At 55.2% G+C, this 16,938-nt stretch overlaps 1 protein-coding gene across 1 annotated transcript; it reads right to left on the reverse strand.

Annotated features, from left to right (window-relative positions):
* Nucleotides 1-1,157: 1,157 nt before the first annotated feature.
* TFF1 (trefoil factor 1) lies at nt 1,158-9,256 on the reverse strand. The gene is made up of 4 exons (XM_012659969.1): nt 9,244-9,256; nt 8,781-8,921; nt 6,160-6,312; nt 1,158-1,279 (listed from the first exon to the last, which is right to left on the reverse strand). Exons 1-4 carry the CDS (start codon nt 9,254-9,256, stop codon nt 1,158-1,160), a joined length of 429 nt encoding a protein of 142 aa, XP_012515423.1.
* Nucleotides 9,257-16,938: the final 7,682 nt, after the last annotated feature.

Raw genomic sequence — 16,938 nt, forward strand, 5'->3', positions numbered from 1 at the left:
TCTGTGAAGGAGGTTGGGGCCAGGACCAGCAGGTGGGAGGGTCCTGGGGCCACCGCGCTCTCGCTCTGTCTGAGAGACCCGGGACAGCACTCCCGACCCCGCTGCAGCCCGGCATGATCCACGGAGCAGCCACGCTCCTGGTCCACACTTCTGGGGCCACCATGTGTGGCTGATCTCCGGATGACAGAGCTGTCAGCCTAGAGGTGCGCCATCCGCCTCTTACGACTTGGCCTTCTCATCCTTCTCTCTCTCGGATACGTTCTCGTCGGTTCCGTCCTCATCACGTAACACACCTTGCAGGTTACCAACCCGCCCACTGCCCACGCTGAGCACACCTTGCGAATGTTGCCCGCTGTCTGCACTTGGCACATCCTCAGTTTCACAAAATCTGCTTTGTTCCCGCCGTCTGTGGTAGGGTTGACCACAAGAGTCTCAAGTAACAGAAACTCATCATGACATCACCCCGAGCATTCGCCTCGACGACGGCTCCTGGGTTGCAAGAAACAGACACCAATGTCCATGGGCTGAAGTGTGTGTACTCCTCAAACTCCCAGCCTGAAGCCCTCGCCCCAGCCTCGGACTGGGACTGCATTTGGTGACAGTACCTTTAAAGAGGTGATTAAGTTAAAATTGTATTATTAGGGTAGGGCCCTAACCCAATTTGACTAGTGTCCTTATAAGAAGAGGAAATCTGGACACACAGCCCCCCAGGCACATGAACAGGCAGCAAGAGGCCAGGCACGGGCAAGCCAGGGAGGGAGGCCTGGGAGGAGCCAGCCCTGCTGACACCCGATCCCCCACCAGCCTCCAGAATGGGAGAGAACCGACGTCTGCTGTTTCAGACAGTACTTTGTCACGGCAGCCTGAGAAGGGGCTGGTGTACAGCGGTGATACGAGACCCAGAACCCTGGCACAGCCGCTCATGGGGGTCAGGTCACCTTTTTGCTCATCCGCCTCACCCTCCTGCCTGCTCCTGGGGCCTCCAGGCAAACTGTGCCCACTCGGCCCCTGTCGGCCCCTTGGTCCATCCCCGTTCCGAGTCCCCCTCGGGGCCGGGGCAGACACAGCTCAGCCCCCGACCCGCTCATCTACCCAGAAAACCCAAAAGACGAATCTCTCCCCATGAGAGACTTGCTGAACTCCTGTCTGAGGAGCTTCTAGGACATGGAAAGTTCTAGAGCGTTCCCTGGGTGGTAGGAAGGGGCAGCATGCAGGATGTCATGGACAGTCTGTCCGTGCCTGGTGTGGAGCTGCTCAGATCCGCATTTTAGCTTCACATCTGGGGAGATCAAGAAAAGCGTAAAGCGACACATCACTGCGTTGAGTTGTGAAGTAGAAGGGCTGTTTCCAAAAATAAAGAGAGAAAATAGGTAAACTTTCTACTACCAAGCAATTTATGCAAACACAAAAGTTGCAAGCAATTTTCCCATCCCCGACAGAAGGCCAGCAGTTTCTCGGTGTCGGGGGCCTGGGTGCCCTCAGCAGGTCTCCCGGGCTCGGGAGGAGGGTGGGCTCAGGCCCTGGGAGCGCCCGCGTGGGGGCGCGTGTTGTGTCACCCACACCATTGAGCCACGTCGGCAGAGCTGTTCTTATTAGGGCATTTTGTCATCGCAACTCACCTGCCTCCCCCAACCCCAGACACTGCAGGGACTCCGCATGGCCCAGGAGGAGGCGTCCCCTGCTTCCTAAGCCACGTAGAATTCTGCTCCCCAACCATGTCCTCCGCCCAGCGACCCAGGGCCACGGAAGGGTGGGGTGGGGCCCAGGGACACACCTCCCTGTCACAGTTTCCTGCGGAGCCCAGACCCCAGAGATACAGGCTCGGGAACCTGCGGCCACCCCAGGGGCCCCTCAGTCACTGTGCCGGGAGAGGTGGCGGTAGGTGCAGGTTGGTCCTGGTCCAGTGCGCGTGGCCTGGATGTTGATACTGTTTCTTCCCTTCCGTCCCCCACCTTTCACACGCACTCACACCCTCACACACACACTCACACACACACACACACACACACACACTCTCACACACACACACACACACACACTCACACAGACACACACTCTCACACACACACACACTCTCACACGCACTCACACACACACTCACACTGACACACACTCACACTCACACACACAGACACACACTCACACACACTCACACAGACACACACTCACACTCACACACACTCACAGACACACACTCTCACACACTCACTCACACACTCTCACACACACACTCACACTGACACACACACACACACACTGAAACCCACACACACACTGACACATACACACACACTCTCACACACACTCACACAGACATACACTCACACTCACACACACTCACACAGACACACACTCTCACACACTCACACTGACACACACTCACACTCACACACACTCACACAGACACACACACACTCACACTCACACTCACACAGACACACACTCTCACACACTCACACTGACACACTCACTCACACACACTCACACAGACACACGCTCACACACACACTCACACACACACACTCTCACACACTCACACTCACACACACACACACTCACACACACACCCACACACTGACACACACACACTCACACACTCACACACACACTGACACACACACTCTCACACACACACACTCACAGCGACACACTGACACACACTCTCACACACACACTCACACTGACACACACATACACACTGAAACACACACACACTGACACACACACACACTCACACTCTCACACTCTCACACACCGGCACCCTCTCCCTGCACTGCTGTGGACACACATCAAACCACAAGGTTCACCAGCCTATTCTCAGGGCAAAGGGCATAGACCTACCTCTTTCTTAGTAACAGCTTCCGTCCTGCAGAGAATTCTAGAACCCCAGAGCTCCCACCTCTGTCCTGAAAATGCCAGCAGGACGTGCAAAGCTGTTGCTGAGGCTTCCGTCCTGTTCCTGGGCTGGGGGAGGAAACCGTCCTCTGTGCCCAGCCCCTCCTCTCGTCCCCGGCCCCGCCGCAGACAGGGAGGAAGCGCACGTCTCCCACACATCTGCCCGCTTACCCTGGGGCAGCGCTGCGGATGTCGCTGCGGAGGCTGGGGCAGCCCCGGAGGCCAGGGCCCCCACGTGCTGCCGCCAGCGCCCTCCCCGCCTGCTCTTCCCCGGCTGCACTCTGCTCCGGCACCTCCGCTTGCTCCCGTCTGTTTGTTCCACTCTCGGAATTCTTGTGGATTTTGTGACTTTCCGAAAACCAATGTGGCAGAGATCATATTGCCAGGCCACGCCTCAGCAAATCCTCCTTTGTACGCCTCCTGGCCGTGAGGGGCAGAGACTGTGGTGTCTGCAGGTGGCACCCCGAGGGGTGGGCATGTGTGGGAGGAGCCTGGGGATTTCCTTCTGCGGAACATGGTAGAGGGAGGAGTTGGAGCCACTCTCCTTCCCCCCAACTCCCTTGGCTGGGCGGGAGCCCAGGGAAACTGAGCGAAGGCAGGTGACAGCCCAGTCATCTCCTTGGGACAGAGTCTTGGCCCTGCCCTGTGGAAGGGGGAGGTGTGGGCCTTGGTAATGTGGGGCCAAGTCACAGGAATCCAACAAGCAGCGGCTCAACCCACAAGGAGGTGGGTGATGGTGGGGTCAGGTCAGCAGCTCAGGGACATCAAGGCTCCAACTCTCGGGCTTTCCCTCCTTATCACAGAATGGCTGCCTTCAGCACCGCACGCATTCCCCCACCATAGCACCCAAAGGCAGGCAGCAGGGGCTGCACGGGGGAGCCAGAGGGCACTCTCCTTTTGATGAAAGAAAAGTAAGAAAAGTCTTTCCCCAATGCCTTCGAGTATTGGCCGCTATGTCTCATGGGCCAGAAAAGTCTCACGGCCACCTCCAGTCGGGGAGGCTGGGAAAAGTGAGTTCTCTCCTCCCCTTTCTCTATAGGGAAGTCGAGTAAGAAAGGAGGGAAGGGATTGCTGGTGGGAACCCAGGAAACTGCCTGCTACAAGCTGTGCTGGGGGAGGCCCAGCACTCTGGCACTGGGAAACGGGGAGAGAGGACACAAGGCACGAGCCAGCTGGACTGAGAGGATGCCCATGCCGCCTGTCCACGAGGGGCAGCAGAACCCCTAAGGCTGTGGTGTAGACCCCCTTGCCCCACCCAAGTATGGGGGAGTAGGGAGGGGCTGTGGTGGAGTCAGAGACACTGCACAACGATCCCCCAAGGACTGTGACCTGCAGAAGCTGTGCAAATTATTGCAACAAAAAGAATTTTAAAAGGGATTGAACTAAATAAAGTTGGTCGGTTTTTTTTTTTTTTTTTTTTTTTTTTTTTGCAACAGTCTCTCTCGCTCTCTTGCCTGGGCTAGAGTGCCTTGGCATCAGCCTAGCTCACAGCAACCTCAAACTCCTGGGCTCAAGAGATCCTCCTGCCTCAGCCTCCCAAGTAGCTGGGACTATAGGCACACACCACTATGCTCGGCTAATTTTTTTTTCTATATATTTTTAGCTGTCCCAGCTAATTTCTTTCTATTTTTAGTAGAGACGGGGTCTCGCTCTGCGCAGGCTGGTCTCGAACTCCTGAGCTCAAGCAATCCTCCCGCCTCGGCCTCCCAGAGTGCTGGGATTACAGGCGTGAGCCACCGCGCCCGGCCAAGTTGGCTATTTTTTACCTCTAATTAGCAGGCAGAGACCGTAAAGTCGGGCGGGCTGTAGACAGAAAAGAGAAGCTAAAATTTCTCTGCACATTGGAAAGGTAAGAGGAGTGTTTGTGGCCCTCCTGACACACATGCAACAACATACATACTGCAGCTCATACACATGCTGCTGTGTGCAGGGGGGTCTTCCTGTCCCTGACGCCTCCCTTCACGCGTGGGGGTCTGCTGGCCTCCTGTGCCCAGCCTGTGGCCAAGGGTTTGGGTGTGATCTACCTGGCCGGATGGTGTGGGGACAGCCGGCCCTGCTCAGCTCAGCACCTCCCCTTTTGCTCAGATCTCAGATTAGGGGGTTGCTCCTCGAAGTGTCAGCTCATGCCACCTTCTGCGATTTTTATTATTAACGCTTTCAGACATTCTGCTATGGGTTTCATCTCCTGAGTCAGTCTCCATTTGTGAAATAAAGGAATTGAAAGCAAGTTTTTATTACTTGGCTGTCCACGAAGAGTAAAGAATGTCAGTAATAGCAGTGTGGGTGCCTACGTCATGGTCTGGCAAGGTGGTGGCTCAGACTCGCTTCTTGAGGACTTCGTGGCCTCGCAGACTGAGCCCGAAATGGGACGTCTTCGTGTACCACCGCTGACAGCTCCGCATGGACCGCGCGGCCCACTGTGACCACTTCATCCTCCGCCCAGCCACCCACCCGTGTCTCATTGTAGACAGTCCAGCCAGTGTGTAGTTCATGCACGGTGAGAAACCAGAGGTGGGAGTTTGCACTTCACTTTCAAAGAAAGGAAAATCGTTGATATGTTTTGAAAGAATGAAAAGCACAGAATAACATTCATCTTTTAATGCCTAGGCCAGTTGTGAGTACTAACGATCGGAACAGTGGATCTATGCTGTGAGCCGCGGTGCGATCCAGGGGGCTGTCCCAGGTGTCTGGCCGGTGGTGGCCGAGCTCCAGGGGCCACCGCGGGGGTCAGTGCCCAGGCCCGATGCAGGCAGGTCCCCGTGGGGAGAGTCTAAAACTCACACTCCTCTGAAATGGAGCAGAGGGGAGATGCATTAGTGAGAATAAGTATTTTCTTTTCTTTTTTTTTTTTTTTTAACAGATTGAAGAACCTTAAGAGAATAGGTATTTCCTTCACTTTTAAACAATTACAGAGTTTTTACTGCAAAGTATCAACAGGAATGTTCTTTAGAAAACATGCACCACCTTCTGTCTTTTAATTGTCTTTCCTTCCTCTTCTACCCCGAGGGGCTGGAAAGGGCGGCCCCGCAGGGGAGGGTCAGAGCCATGAAGGGAGGCCAGGGAAAACAGGTCCCTTGCAAAGTCCCTAGCCCTGTCTTGCTGTCCCCGTCCCTGGGCCCGAGCCCAGCCTGCTTCAGGCCTCGCTGTCGCGGGGCTGTGGCGGGGAAAGCACGGCTGGCGGCGCTGGTTAGCGCCCCGGCCCCGCGTGGATCTTTCTCCCTAGTTCTAAACCTCCCGCCCCCAGGTGTGGTGAAACGGCCATACCTTCCTGGGTGCTTTCCCTGGTCTTGGGATTGAAACACCACGGGTACCCAGCGATGGCGTCGTCAAAGCAGCAGCCCTTACTCTCACACTCGGAGGACGTGACGCCGGGGAAGCCGCAGTTCACTCGCTCCCGGGGCTCCATCGAGCACGTCTCTGAAAGGGTGCGGGCGAGAGGCCAAGCTGAGAGGGGGCCGGATCCCCGGTGCCGTGGTCCACACCCCCTCCGTCCAGCTTCCTTCTCCAGGGAAGCCAGCACCGCCCACAAGGCCGGTATAACCCCTCAGGACACGAGAGGGAGACCCGGTCCTCGTGTCCTGACGCAAGAACAACTAAGCCTCGGGAAAGCGCAAGGTGCCTGGGGTGTGTCGACTTTGCAGCTACCCAGGTGACTTATTTATTCACCCGTTATTTTCATTGCATGATTACTACACTCTGTTTACTCAACAAATGAATGTTTACTGAGCACCACTTGTGTGTGCTGGAAACAGGAGCTAGCACGGCGAGGGCAGCCACCGTGCCGGGTAAGGGGTCCCGGAAGTGAAACCGGGAGAAGTCGTTGTTAAGAGGCTCGTCGTCTAACGGAGGAGAAAGCCAAGAAAATGTACCAGACAGCACAGTGCGGTCATCCCAGTGTGCCCAGGAGGGGCCGGTGACAACCAGGGAGGGCTTCCTGCAGGAGGAGGTTTGCCAGGGGAGGCTGAGGCTCGGCTAAGCCGAGCAGATGGAGCCGCCCGTGCACAGGCCATGAGGGGAGAGTGAGGTGTATTGGGGGTGTCAAGGACGGCCAGGGTCTGAGAAGGGCCAGACAGAGGGCCAGGGGCCGCTAAATGGCACTCAACAGAGCAGAGGAGATGGGTCCGTAGGGGAGATGCAGGGCGGAGACGGGCTACCCGCAGGTGCCGCACGATCCAAGTGCAAGAGCTTCAGGGTCCAGGCTCAGGCGGAGCCTAAGGCCTAGGAAGGCAAACCCGTCGGCATATCTGGGGGTGGAAGGGCCGCGGCAGGTCACAGAAGAGGACCCTCGCACACCTTCCCCATCTGTGCCTGGGGCTCACCAGGGGAGGTGCAGGAGCGCACGTCCTGGCAGGAGCCCGGAAGGGGCTGCTCTCCCCGTCTGCTTTTGTATCCGGGGACTGCCTCAAGCTTTCTTTGAAGAAAGTCCTGGCTTTGTGGGAAAGATCTAGGCCCCCCTCCCACTGGCTGGGCAGCTTCCGAGGGGACCCCTCCCGGGGTCTGGCTCCCATCCTGGAGCAAAGAGAATGGGTGCCCACGCCAGGGTGGTCGGGGTCGGAGAAGCCCTGCCGCGGAGGGCCAGCACCCCAGGGCAGGGAGGCCGCGCCGCGTGGCTCACTCCCTCCTGCCGGAGTCCCACCCAGGACAGAGGGACTTCCAGCCCCAGGTTCTGTGTGTCCAGCGCACCCGCTTTCTGTCACGTGAAGGAAGCAAGTGGAAACAATTTCCATCTGTGGGCTACACTGTAATCACAGTTTTCTAGATTTCTGTTCTAACAGAATCACTAACCCTGAGCGGCCCAAAAGGAAGCCCCGAGCCTTGGGCCAGAGGGCCGGGCAGGGAACGGCCGCCTGGAGCCTCCAGTGCAGAGGCGGAGCTGGGGGCTGGGTGGGGAGGGGCCGGCAGTGGGGACCACAGCGCCATGTCCTCCCCTGGGTTCCCAGGCCCACCCGCTCCCTGCTGTGGGCTTGGGGACTCCCAAACTGTCACCTGACGCCTTCTCCCACTGCCACCCAACCCCACCCCCCACCCTGTCCCCACGGTCAGGAGGCAGCTGGAAGGACCTGCAGTAAAGTGACATCACCTGACTCCCTGCGTCCCGGCCTCTAAGGAAACCCTCCATTTGGGAACTTTCTCCTCCCCCCACCTTAAAACTGTAACTCACAGCAGTAAATGACTTAACTTTGTAGCTGGCAAAGCGCTTGTCACAAACACTGCCACGCTGCACGTTCCTGACAACCTGTGAGGCAGGTGGCCGTTCCCATTCCACAGATAGAAGAGCTGGGGCACAAACGAGTCCCAAGGCCGCAACAGGCCCTCCTCTCGCCTCTCCGGAGGAACTTGGGCCCCGCGAGCCATGGATGATTTGGGGGTGACGGGCACCGCCCACGGGAGAGGTGGTTCTGACGCCCCAAATCATGAAGCCTGGGAGAGCCCAGGGGACCCAGGGAGCCCAGGAAGGTGTTGGAGAGTTTCCCACCGCAAGCTACCGTGGGGCAGACAACGTGGGCACATCTGTGTGGGCCTCGGGCGGGTCTGCTCCCTGGTGAGACGTTGGCTTGGACATTTGGAAGCACTGTTCTTATACCCCAGCCAAAACTCCCCCAGAAATATGACCCTGAGGAGCAGCCTCATGCCCGAGTGTCGGCTCTGGAAGACAAACACCAACCGAGGGAAGCGGCTTCCCTGCGGCGTTTGTCAGAGGCCCACCGTCCTGTGCTATTCATCACATGCTTTTGTCATTCCTGTAACATGGGACATACTTGTAGGGGCCCCAAACAGCCCCTGGCACAGAAGAGGTGCTGAAGCTGCGCCCTGGGGAACGGTGGCGCCCAGCGAGGCCAGCGCCGACCCGGCTGTGCCCCACAGCAGGCAGGAGGGCGCCTTACCTGCCGCGTCCTTGGCTCGGGTGCTGAGGGCCAGCAAGAAGACCACGACCAGGGCGCAGATGGCCTTGTGCTCCATGGTGGCCTCAGTGTCCTCTTGCTCCAAGGGAGAGCACGAGTCGGGGATGAGCCTCCGTGCAGGCCCTTGCGTTTATACCGCAGGCTCTGTTTGCGAAAAGCGTGTTACATAACATTTGCCTAAGGAGGTCCTGCTCACTACCAGTAATCACCGCTGATCAGAAGGTGTTTCCTAGACCTGGTCAAGCCAAACCGAGTTCGCTGATAGAGAAAATACCATGTTGTGTAGTCACCTGGTTGAGGGATGTGAGACTCAGAAAGTCCCTCTCTTATCCCGTGGGAGTGTCCTTAATTCAGGGCCTCCGTATCTGCGAGGCCCTCCCGCCAGCGTAAACACTGCACACACCGCGGAAGTGATTCATAGCGCGGGGTGGCCAGGGAAAGGTACCAGCGGTAACCATGGCTCACAGGCCTCTGCCACGGGCAGTCGGGGGAAGGGGCGGATGTGATGAGGCCCGTCCGCCTGGCCTTGTCTTCTTAAAACGGGCATGAGAGCGATTTTCCGCTATTTTGAGAATCCAAGTGTGCAGGGGCGGAGGGCAGCTCTGTCTGGATGAGCTGGGTGGGGAGGTGGGGAGTGACAGTCCCCCACCCGTCCCCCAGGGGATGTGGCCCACAGACAGCATCTTTCCTCCACGAGTTTTGTCCTGTTGACATTTCCATGTGAGCAAATTCACACGTGAGCAAAGCACCTTTAGGTCCTTCACGGGGACACAGCCTGTCTAGGGCCCGTCCCGGGTGGTGGAGGGGAATTCTTTTAATAATGCGATTGTACACAAGCGCAGATATCGAAAACTGACAAAGTGACTGTGGCTCATTGTGCCTCATGTCTGCGGGCTCCCTCCCTCTCCATGGGGTCTCTGCTCTCGCTCTGTCCCAGCGAGCGGTCACACACGATGGCATTTTAACAAGAACCACCTCCAACGCCGCCACCCCATCCCCTGCCCTGCTCTGTGTCCCTTCCTCAGAGCTCTGCCTATTTCCAGTGTGTGAAACAGCTCACTCACACGTTGTGTCTACTATGTTGCACCCCCCGGGACTGGGGGCCCATGGGACAGGAGTCTTTGTCTACTTTGTGCATGAGGTGGCCCCAGGCCCTAGAACAGCGTCCGCGGTGAGCGTTCGATAAACGGCTGTTGAATGATTCAATGAATGAACGAACAATAGGAGAAATATCTTTTCTTCAGTGAGGGAAAGGCATGCTGACCTCGGAAAGGTCCTTCCTGTTCTTAGGTGACAGTCAGTCAGTCCTGGCAGCCCCTCTCAGAGGGGAGCCAGGGCCGGAATGGGGCGGCCACATCCCTCCTCATCCTCCCCAGGGCCAGCGGGGTCTCCAGGGGGGCCCGGGGTCCACGGTGGGGTGGGTCAAGTCTGCCCACCCTGGGCGATGCCGATGGCTGTGGTGATGTCCGCCAAAATGTCTCAGATCAAAGGAGAGACCTTGGAAAAGGAAGGCAGATGCGCAACAACGTGCAGAGACAGTGGTCGGTGTTCGGTGCGGTTGAAGCTGCGCAGATTTTACCGCCCAGCGGTTCCACCAGTTCCAGGCCTGGGCCCTACTCCAGACAAACGTTCACGCTGGGGCAGAAGGAAACACGGACAAAGACATGCTGTTTAGCGTTGTTTGGAACAGGTGAAAAGAAAAAAAGGAAGCAAGAGAGGGAGGGAGGGAGGAAAAGAAAGAGACAGCAACATAGATGTTCATAAATGTGCATTGACAAGGGAAGAGGAAAGAACGTGTGACACGTTGTCCCTCGGTGTCGGGGACATGGGTTCAGGACCCCCCTCAGACACCAGGCTCCAGGATCACGCAAGCCCCTTAAATAAAGTAGTGTTTGCGTAGGGCCCGCGCAATCCTCCCGCAAGCTTTACACCCCTCTGCGTAGCCTACGACAGCTGACACGATGCTCGCACACCGGTTTATTTCTTTATTATCGTTTTACTTGTGCGGATTCAGTGTAGTACTCGGCGTGCAGCAAACTCGAGCTTTGCTTTTTAAACTTTGTGGAATATTTTTGATCTGTGGTTGGTTGAACTTGTGGATGCGGAACCCACAGGTACAGAGGGCCAACCGTATACATGTGTCGTACTTTTACATACGTTATTATGCTACACATTGCATGCATTGTGGTGCATGTACCAAGTACCTTGCAGAAGATGGAAATTAACAATGAGAAATATTGGAAACAAGGTTAAAGAAAAAGTAAGTTAAGAAAGGTTTTTAATGCGTGATGTCATTGACGACGTAGAGTTCCAAAATACATTAAACGATGGGCTATACTGTTGGAACTGCACCCGATGAAATAAAATGATAAAAGCTGAGACAGGAAGGAGACTCGCCGGCGTCAGGGTAACAGGTCTGTCCGGGAAGGAGAACAAAAGAAAGGGCATCGGGAGGGCACAGGGACCTCTGGCACATCTATGACGTATTTTGTTGAAGAAAATCTAAAGGAAAGAGGTTGAAAGGTTAGCATCTGTAAATTGAGGGGGCATAGATTCATGATTCGTGGATGTTGTTAGATCTTTCTCAAAAGCCCGTCCCCTCCGTCCTTGGGGAAAGCTGTGAGCGCATCGCTGGGCGCAGCCTTTGGGCGCATGCTGGGGCTGGTGCACCTGGACCTGCCCTCAGCTCCTCAGTGCCAGAGCGTCGCCCCTGCAGATCACCCGTGGGATGTGACCACTTGGGGACCTTATCAATAAATACCTGCTGTAACAAATGCCAGTGTGACGAGGGAGGAAATGCAGGGTGCGACCAGTCCACTCGGTAGTCAGGCAACCTCGCAGCGGTATTTTCACTGCTCTGGGTCTTGGTTTTCTTATCTGAAAAATGCAGTGGCCGGACCACAGGACATCGAAAGCCTCCTAATCTCGAGTTCCCTCCTGCTGGCCTTCTGTGGCCGTGGCGGGCGTCGCTGGCTGTGCTCGCCCAACAGACCTTCCTGAGATCTGGCGAGGAAATGCCTCCACAGTTTCCAACCCGGGCCCGGAGCCACCCTGACCCCTCCACCTGCGCCACACCCAGGAAGGGAGCCCGTGCGTGGGTTCCTGCTGCAGTGGGTGGCACCAGCAGGAGAGAGGTGTTTAGGAGGAGGTGAGCTCGGGTCCACCTCCCGGATCCCTCCCTGCAGTGTCACCATGGACTGGCCATGCCCCTCTGTCAGCCACAACCCCCGCGTGCAGCCCTTCACGCAGCCATCATCCCTGGGCGTGACTAACACCTCTCCCCGCTCCTCCCGCTGCGGGTTCACCAGCCCCAAAGAGTCTCCTTGCATTTAACTCCCCTCAAACTTCCCGGACCAGGAGCAGCCAGGGCTGTTTCCCCCCAGGCCTCTGACCGGTACAGAAATTGCCACCATCAGTGTCCCTGTTAAACAGACCCTCAAAAATGAGACCTGAGGTTTGGTTCCTCGAGGACTGGAGGAGCCAGATGCTGTCCTGGCCAGGGTCACGGGGACACAGGTACAGCACAGAGCGCCGCCACGATTCCTCGAATGCACACAGGAGGGGACGTGAACTGAAGCGGGGCATGAGGCCAGGTGGCTCCAGGGAGAGTGGCTGAGGCATTCAGTTTCCGTGGTGACAATAGGATAATGAAGATTTGGGGTCAGCTTGCTTCTTCTGAGAGCCCCACCTGACATTCCAAAAGGAAAGAGGAAATCGAGGCCTGAGAACCGGACCGCCACAAAGGTCTTCTTGGCAACGCCAATGAGCCCCTGATGTCCTAGAGTCGTGGGTGGACGAGGCTGCAGGTCTGGCCAGGGCTCATTTCCAGGTGTGCGGCACCGATGTGACGTGTTCCATGGCCAGTTTCATTATGCCAGGCTCTCGGCATCGGCAAGGAAAGACTGAAACTTGGAGACAGGACACTGGGATATCTCAGCAGAAATGTGAGGCCAAAAATTTGAACCCTGAGCCTTGTCCACCCCTGTCAGGTGGAGCAGCTTTCCTCTGCATAGCAGCCTTCAGATGGACAAAGGCAGGGGACAGAAGCAGGGGGTGCACAGCCCGCACGTAAGGTAGGTGGCCTGCTCAGGGAGGACAGCCTGTACCCCCAAAGAGTTGCTGGACCTGTAATGGCAAGAGCCTGGGAGGATGCTTGAGTGGGGAGTCGAGCAAGACTATGTTGGTCCATGGAGAATAAATTTTGCACCCAAAGGGCTGACACGACTGAACTCACTCAGGATTCAGGACTGGATGCGTTAGCACAAGCACACGACAGGTGTGGCCATCTTCTGCGTGGCTAGCTGAAGCCTGGGCCCCTGGTGGCCAACAGTTCGTGTAGTAGAAATGTTGGGGCTCCCCTGACACGTGCAGGCCTCCCTACTCAAAGGTAGTCTGAAGTTCAGCAACCTCCCGTCCCTGGGATCTTGGTAGACGTGCTCCCTCCCAGGCTTCATAAAGTCAAATCTGCATTCTAGAAAGCTCCCAGGTGGTTCAGACTAGATGTGGGAAGCCCTGTGCTGCAGCAGAGAGGGAGCTCTGAGGACTCAGGGAGATGTCAGTGTTGGAATGGATCTATTCTGTGCACCCTCGTCAGCCACCGCAGGAATGTCCAGCAGATGCTCGTGTCACTGAGGCATTGAGACATGCTTTGGTGGACAGTCTCTCCAATCAACGGTGCTGGGGAAACGGGATCTCCACATGCAGAAGAATGAAACTAGATCCCTATCTCACACCATGTCCGAAAATCAACTGAAAATGGATTAAAGACTTAAACAGAAGGTCTGAAACTATGAAACTACTAGAAGAAAACACAGGGGAGAAGCTCCATCACATTGGTCTGGGGAAAGATTTTGGGGGGATATGGCCCCAAAAGCACAGGCATCAAAAGCGAAAATAGACAAAGGGATTACATTAAACTAAAAAGCTTCTGCACAGCAAAGGAAACACCCACATAGTAAAGAGTTGACCCAGGGAATGGGAGAATATATTTGCAAACCACACATCTGATAAGGGGTTAATATCCAAGATATGTAAGGAACTCACACGACTCAATGGCAAGAAAACAAATAACTCCATTAAAAAGTGGGCACAGGCTGAGAAAAGACATTTCTCAAAAGAAGACATACAAATGGCCAACAGGTATATGAAGATATTTTTAACATCACTAATCATCAGGGAAATGCAAACAAAAACCCCAATGCAATATCGCCTCCCACCTGTTAGAATGGCTACGATCAAAAAGACGAAAGATAACAAGCATTGGTGAGGGTGTGGAGAAAAGGAAAACTTTGCACACTGTTGGTGAGAATTAGTACAGTCGTTAAGGAAAAGAATATGGAGATTGCTTAAAAAATTAAAAATAATTATTTCATACACTGTTGGTGGGAATGTAAATTAATGCAACCACCATGGAAAACAGTATGGAGGTTCCCCAAAAAACTACAAGCGGAACTACGGTATGACCCAGCAGTCCCACCGCCGGGCATGCGTCCGGAGGAGATGGAGTCAGTGTGCTGAAGCGATACCTGCACCCCCGTGTTCATTGCAGCGGTGGTCACAGTAGCCTGATATGGAACCAACCTAAGCGTCCGTCGATGGATAAACGGATATAGAAACCGTGGTATGTACGCAGGTCTGCCTTAAAATAAGAAGGAAATCCTGTCATTTGTGACAACGTGGATGAACCTCAATGTGGATGAACATTATGAGAAGTAAGATAAGCCAGACACAGAAGGAAAAATACCAGATGATTTCACTTACACGTGGAGTATAAAAACGTCTCACTCACAGAAGCAGGGAGTGGTCTGGTGGTTGCCAGGGGCGGGGTGGCAGGATGGGGGGTGCCGGGCGAAGGGGACGGAGTCTCCGTGAGACGGGGGAGTAAGTTCAGGAGGTCTGTCGCACGTCATGGAGACTGCAGTTACTAACAGTATTGCTAAGAGAGTAGATTTTACGTGTTCTCACCACAAAAAATGATAATTATGTGTGGCGATGCGTATGTTAAATAACTTTATTTAGCCATTTCACAATGTCTGCATGTATTGAGCCACCATGTTGTATACCACAAATATGTATAATTTTTACTTATCAACTTAAACAAAGTTGGGAGGGCTGACGCTTCAGTAAAGGGGTCCACCAGCATCCTTCAGGGTTCTGTGGTTCCAGACACAGCTCTTTGTCACGCAGAGTTGATGTGGGGCCCAGAGTCCCTCAGGAAGAATGGAGGGCAGGTCCCTTTGGGGAGGGACCTCAAGGCAGGGCCACAAAGGCACGTGATGAGCTCCTCTCAAGCCATCCCCAGAAAGCCTCACCAGGGCTCCGGTGAAACGTAGTGAAGTCCTAACCCCCCCCCAGCTGTGCCCGTGACTGTGACCTTATTTGGAAACAGGGTCTTTGCAGATGATCGAGTTAAGATGAGGTCATTAGGGTGGACCCCAATGCAATATGACTGTTTACACATAAAAACAAGAAATTTGCACTCAGAGACACGCACAGAGGGAAGCGATGTGAGGACGCAGGGAGGTGCCGTCTGCAAGCCACGAGACACCCGAGGCTGCCGGGCCGGGAGAGAGGCCTGGAACAGCTTCTCCCTCAGAGGGAAGAGCTGGGCCGACACCGCGACGTCAGACTCCAGGCCTCCAGAACTCCGACGGTGACAGAATCCATTCTTGTTGTTTAAGCCACTCCGTGGGGGACTTGATTACAACAGGAAACTGACACAGCCAGAGAGACTATGTCCTGGGGAAGGAAAATACCTAGACTTGCTGGGGGCCGTTAAACATTATCTCTGAACTGTCACTAACGGGAGACCCAGAGCTGCGGCTTGCAGGTGCTGGGTGGGGTCTTGGCCCGCGCTGGCCTCACGGCGGGTCCAGTGAGGTCACACGCCCATCCTTCGGGGGCCTGGGCACCTGCACACACGGTAAGTGGAAGTCAGCAGCGTGGTTTTGGAAATTGAGCTGGTACTTGGTGTCCGGAGTTTCAGGAAGAGCACACTCTTTGACTCGGTAAATCTACTTTGGGGACGCCCTAAAGAAAGAATCCTAAACACAGAAAAATCATTTTGCATGAAGAGGTTCGTCGAAAGAAATCTTAGTTAACAGTGAAACACTGTAAACAACCTAAATTACCAATAATTTGAATTATGAGCAAGTGTTCTTTTAGCTACATGATGAAATATTATGGAACCCTCACTAGCATGTTTGTGTAGGATCTGTAATACCATGGAAATGCTCACGCTATAGTGCTAAATTGAACAGAACAGGATACAAAAGGTTAGAAACCACTCAGTAGGAAAAAGGGGAAGAAAGAAAATGCACAGGGGGTGTCAGTGGGCGCTGAGATGGGGGTTGTGTCTGTCCCCGCATTCTGCTTCCCTATTTATGGAGATATTTCTATAATGAGTATAATTATCTTTTATAATTGAAAAATACTGTATTTTTAAACACAAATGATTTTGCTCTTCTCAAAGAGAGAGAGGAGTTCCCCTCTGCCCCGGCCAGTGAGTCAGTGAGTAAGACGCAGAGGAGGGTATTCAACTTTGGGGGCTCCCCACGGTCCACGCCGCAGAGTTGGTGGGCCCCACGCCCCGTTTTCTCACACTGTCCCTGAAGGCAAACACAGGTCTAAGGTTAGGCTGTGAGCCACCTGTAATCTCTTAGATTTTAGCAACCCGGTCAGGGAGCCGCCCCTTCCTGCCCATGGAGTCCTCCTCCCACTCGGTGCTGCCCTGAGCAGCAGGCTCTCCATGAAGGGAGCCATCGATGGCAAAACGTGCCCCCCGCCGCCTCTCCGCACCCTCCGCCCCGACGCACCCCTGCACGGTCTGGCCGCCCTCCTGTCAGAGCCCGGGCAAGGCACAGCAGACCTTTCCACTGACAGGCTCCAACGCCACCAAGCCCTGACCACAGCCTCCAAGGAATTTAAAACTGGGAGTGAGAGGCGGGGACACAGAGCCTAAGTCCTCAATTCCAAGCCGTCCCTTCCGGCTTCCCCGACTCTGCCAAGCAGCAGTCACTTAAACTGCCGGCGCGAGGCTCAGCTCCAACAGCGGGAACATGGCCCTGTCCCCCCGGGAGGGGAGCGGGGTGAATCTGCTGACTCCTCGCCCAGGTTTCGGGGGGCTACATGGGTGAGCAGA

Source organism: Propithecus coquereli, unplaced genomic scaffold, assembly GCF_000956105.1.
Source record: "Propithecus coquereli isolate 6110/MARCELLA unplaced genomic scaffold, Pcoq_1.0 Scaffold644, whole genome shotgun sequence".
Lineage (NCBI taxonomy): Eukaryota > Metazoa > Chordata > Mammalia > Primates > Indriidae > Propithecus > Propithecus coquereli.

Bases quoted from the DNA above. Each gene is read 5' to 3' on its own strand.
- TFF1 (XM_012659969.1), bottom strand. The intron at 6,313-8,780 runs GTAAGGCGCCCT...GCACCCTTTCAG, and splicing joins CCGAGCCAAGGACGCGGCAG to AGACGTGCTCGATGGAGCCC. The intron at 1,280-6,159 runs GTATGGCCGTTT...TGATCTCCCCAG, and splicing joins CAGGGAAAGCACCCAGGAAG to ATGTGAAGCTAAAATGCGGA.